Source organism: Pundamilia nyererei, unplaced genomic scaffold (genome assembly GCF_000239375.1).
Source record: "Pundamilia nyererei isolate P.nyererei 1_Seehausen unplaced genomic scaffold, PunNye1.0 scaffold00067, whole genome shotgun sequence".
NCBI lineage: Eukaryota > Metazoa > Chordata > Actinopteri > Cichliformes > Cichlidae > Pundamilia > Pundamilia nyererei.
In genome coordinates, this window is record NW_005187468.1 from 3,169,688 (window position 1) to 3,173,749 (window position 4,062).

The 4,062-nt window shown below is 38.1% G+C and overlaps 1 protein-coding gene across 1 annotated transcript in view; it reads right to left on the bottom strand.

Moving 5' to 3' along the window:
* Positions 1-723, bottom strand: part of LOC102202790 (C-X-C chemokine receptor type 3-like) — a 16,842-nt gene extending 16,119 nt beyond the window's left edge. Inside the window, exon 1 of the mRNA XM_005736183.2 lies at positions 413-723. Within this exon, the coding sequence (XP_005736240.2) occupies positions 413-723 (311 nt within the window). The remainder of the gene's footprint in view (positions 1-412) is intronic.
* Positions 724-4,062: the final 3,339 nt, after the last annotated feature.

Genomic DNA, 4,062 nt, shown 5'->3' on the forward strand with positions numbered 1-4,062 from the left:
TAGTTTTGAAGACTGATGCAAACCAGCAGAAAGATCCCACAGTAGTAGTTGAGCTAGAAGAAGACAGGGAGAACTTTTAGTGTAAGATACAAACCTCTAACATCTATAAAAATTACACTTAATTTCTTCCCTTTCACTTCTGTCCTACTCTAAACTGCTGTTCTAAGCTTGTTCTCTTTGAAAATGTTAAATACTCACTGTCTATTGAATACAATGACTCTGTTCAGCTTTCTCACAGCTTCACTGAAAATGTCTTGTTTTCCCTTTCAGTCTCTGTTTCACACAACATCTGGTTTTTACCTTGAAAACAACCCCAAACATATGGCTGAAAGTCCCAAAGAACAAGTCACAAAGCTGAGTTGTCTGTGCAGCCCAGAAGGGGAGCATTAACAGGAGGAGGATGTCCAAAAAACTCAGGTGGAGAATAAAGGTGTCCGATAGGCTCCACAGTCTCCTTTTTTGAACCAGAACTCTCAGGAGAATAATATTTCCCAGGATTCCAACAAAAAACACTACAGCATACAGAGCAGGGACCCACACTGCCTCACTGCCTCTTTCCACAGGAACATTATCCACTGTGCTGTTAAACACTGTAAACACTGTAGTGTTATTCACTGTATTCGCTGCATCGTAATCATAATCACGGGTGTTGTTCCTGCCATATTCCAAATAGTCATCCGACTCCTTTAAGATGCCGCCAGTATCCACATGCAGCTGTGCCATGTCCATATACTGTGGAGACAAAAACAGAACAAACAAAAATACATCAGTGCCTCAGAAGCTGTATATGAGAAAGTGAAGCCAGTTTGCTGAAATTTCCCCATAGGAAACCCCTAACACAGACACACCCCACTCGCAGATTGGTAGCTTAAAGCCCCTCAGGCACAAAAAGAGTTATAACCACTTTAACTTCTTCTCAAAATTGCCACTTCATTGCGAATTATTAATATTTGTTATTTGTCATTCATGTAATTCATTATTTTATGTCAGAAATTGTCATAGTGACACAAAATTCTGGAATTTCTAACAAGGTCCAAAACAGAAAGTGAAGCTTTACTTTATTTTAGTTTCAGCTCTCCATTGTGTTATCCTTTGTTTTCTTCATGTAATATGCAGTTGTTGGGCAGCAGGACTAGAGCAGAGCATGGGAGACAGAAGTAAAACCAACCAAGTACTGAGGAAATCCGAGAGCTTAAAAACACATGAAATAAAAAAGGAGAGAGGAATTAGCCTGGGAAAACACAAGAAATCTTAAATAAGACTACTCTTAACTAAGGACAAAGAAAAACAAACTCGAAACACTGGGTCAAAGACCAAGGACCATGGCACTACATCAATGTTTTAGATAAAAATAATGCAGTTATTAAACACAAGATTAACCCGGTGTTTCCAAAACTTTCTGTTCATTATTTCCCAGCTGTGTGTTTTTACATTTTAGCAATCAGTGGTTTTTGGCAATTACTCTTCCATTAAGCTTGACAGGGAGCCTCAAGCAAACATAGAAACTTGCAACTCCCTTGTTATCTGAGGATGGCTGTAATAAATAGCATGTAAATGGACATGAAGAGAAAAACATTAACATCCACACATACAAAGTATGCTTGTATGAGATAATCTGCAATAAGCACCGTTTATTTTGTTGTTTTCTGTACTTCCTAGTGCATCAGTAGTTGAACGTGATAGGACAAAAATAATTTTGTCTATTTCGGGCTCACACCTGCATTTGTTGGCAGGTTATAATATTTCTGATTTCTGGAAAGTGTTGTAATAGAGGTAAGATGACATGAGTTGGCAGAAAAATGATTTGTCATCATCTTTGTGGTGAAAATAATGTTAAATTTACCAAGAAAAGAAAACACAAGCATAAAACACAAAACTTTGACAATATCTACAGACGAACATAATGAAAAACATAACTCAAAATCCATAGAAATTGATGAAGTAAAACAAAGGAGGAGGTGGGGGCTGCAGAAGAATTTTTAATGTTCAAGTTAAGTAGTTAACTTGAACAGCAGTTAAAAACTTCATGCTTCAGGTGCTTTTACAGAGAATTCTGACTGACTGAAAGCCGTTCCTTGAGTAGGAATGCTATATTCATCCAGTTATGTGTCGAACCAGGTTAACTAAGTTAAGTTTGTTCCCGTTTAGACATCCAGGCTATTTTTGAAAACAAAAAACCAAACAAAACCAAAACAGGTTTTCTCCCACACGAGGCTATAGCCTTGATTTTATAATACTTTCAAAAGCACCCCTAGACGAGGATTTTACTTTCAATCTTAAAGACTAAATTCATTTTTATAGATAAAATATTGTGCTATCCCCTCGTCTTCCTATCAGTGTCTTAATGCTCAGAGGATGTTGCTATCGTCCCATTAAATACAATGACCCTGTTCTGCATGTTCAGCCAAGGATCTGGATTCAACCGGAAATACTGGAGCACAGTCAAACTTAATCTTAATCAAACTTAATCCAAGTCAAAAACAACTTCACTGCTTCACTGAAAAGATCTTGCTGCAACAGCTTCAACTAAAAATACTAAAGATAATCTGAAAAAAGAGAGGGCTCTATACAGGCTCAGTCTCTGAGACCTATGTCTTTATTGTTAACCCACTTCAGTGTTGCTTCTTTCTAACAACCTGTACCTGGCAAACTGAGGGGCACAAAACTGACAAAGCACTACAATAAGAGCCGCTAACACTAGAGGGAGCTGTTGATATTGTAAAATTGTGAGATGGGGCGGCGGGTCAGGACTGACAAACCTAAAACTGAAGCAGAATCCTGACTCCACTCAATCCCTTTTCAAGTGGGGTGCAAGATGGTGTTTAAGTAAACCTAATTACATTAAGTTCACAGTCAAAGACCAATGTAGGAGCTGAAGTAAAGGTAAACAGCGATAAATTGAATCCTGTGCAGACATGTCAATGTAAATACAGCATACAAGGCAAAAACAGAGTTTGTACAATTCTAGTGAGTTTCAAAGTGAGAAACAAACAAACAAGCAAAGAAAACATGGAAAGCAGAAGAAATGGTGAGTAAGCAGCTTCTTAAAAAACTATTTATACCCCCTTTATTCCGATATCCCTTAATAAAATCCAGTGCTACCAATTGCCTTCAGAAGTCATGTAATTAGTAAATAAGAGTTCACTTGTGTGAACTTTAATGTCAGCTTAAGTACAGCTGCTCTTTGAAGCTCTCAGAGGTTTGTTAGAGATCACTGGTGAACAAACAGCGGAAAAGTTTAAAACAGAGTTAGGTTATGGAAACATATCCCAAATTTTACTGAGTACTGTTTAATTAATCTGAAGAAGAGTGTGACACATCTCCAAACCTGCTGACACATGGTTGTCAACCTAATTTGGCAGCCAGGAGGGCGAAGAGAACAAGCCAAGAAGCATGGTGACTGTGGAGGAGCTGCAGAGATCCACCTGAGCAGTGGGAGAATCTGTCCACAGGACAATTATTCATGGCGGGAGCACTCTGTTCATGCACTCTACAAATCTGGCTTTTATGGAAGAGTGGCATGAAAAAAGACACTGTAGAAAAGAGCAGAGGTCCACACAAAGATAGATGTCAGTGACATGGAAAGAGGACATGGACCTAACATACTAAAACAAGAAATTAAGAAATAAAAATACCAAACTCAGAGTCAGCAGAAAACAACATAGTCAGGAAGTCATTGGTACAGAATTTAATGTTACAGTTACAGAGATTTCTGACTGAAAGTGATCCTTTGAATAGGAATGCTACATGTCTCCATCTGTCTCATGTGGTAACCCAAGTGTATTAAGTTGGATTTGTTAATATGTAAACATCCAGACTGCTTTTGAAAATAACAGGATTTCCTGAGGATGTTGATCCTACCCATGGCTACACCCTTTTTCCTAGAAAACTTCTTAAAAAAAACACCCTTAGATCTTTCTTGCTACAAAATTCTTATAATTAATTTTTGTTTTAAAAACTCTTCACACACTCAGCATAGGCAAAGTGAACGCAAAGTACAGTAAAGCACACCACCGCTGGACTCTAGAGCAGTGGGGATGTCTTTCTGGAGTCATAAATCAC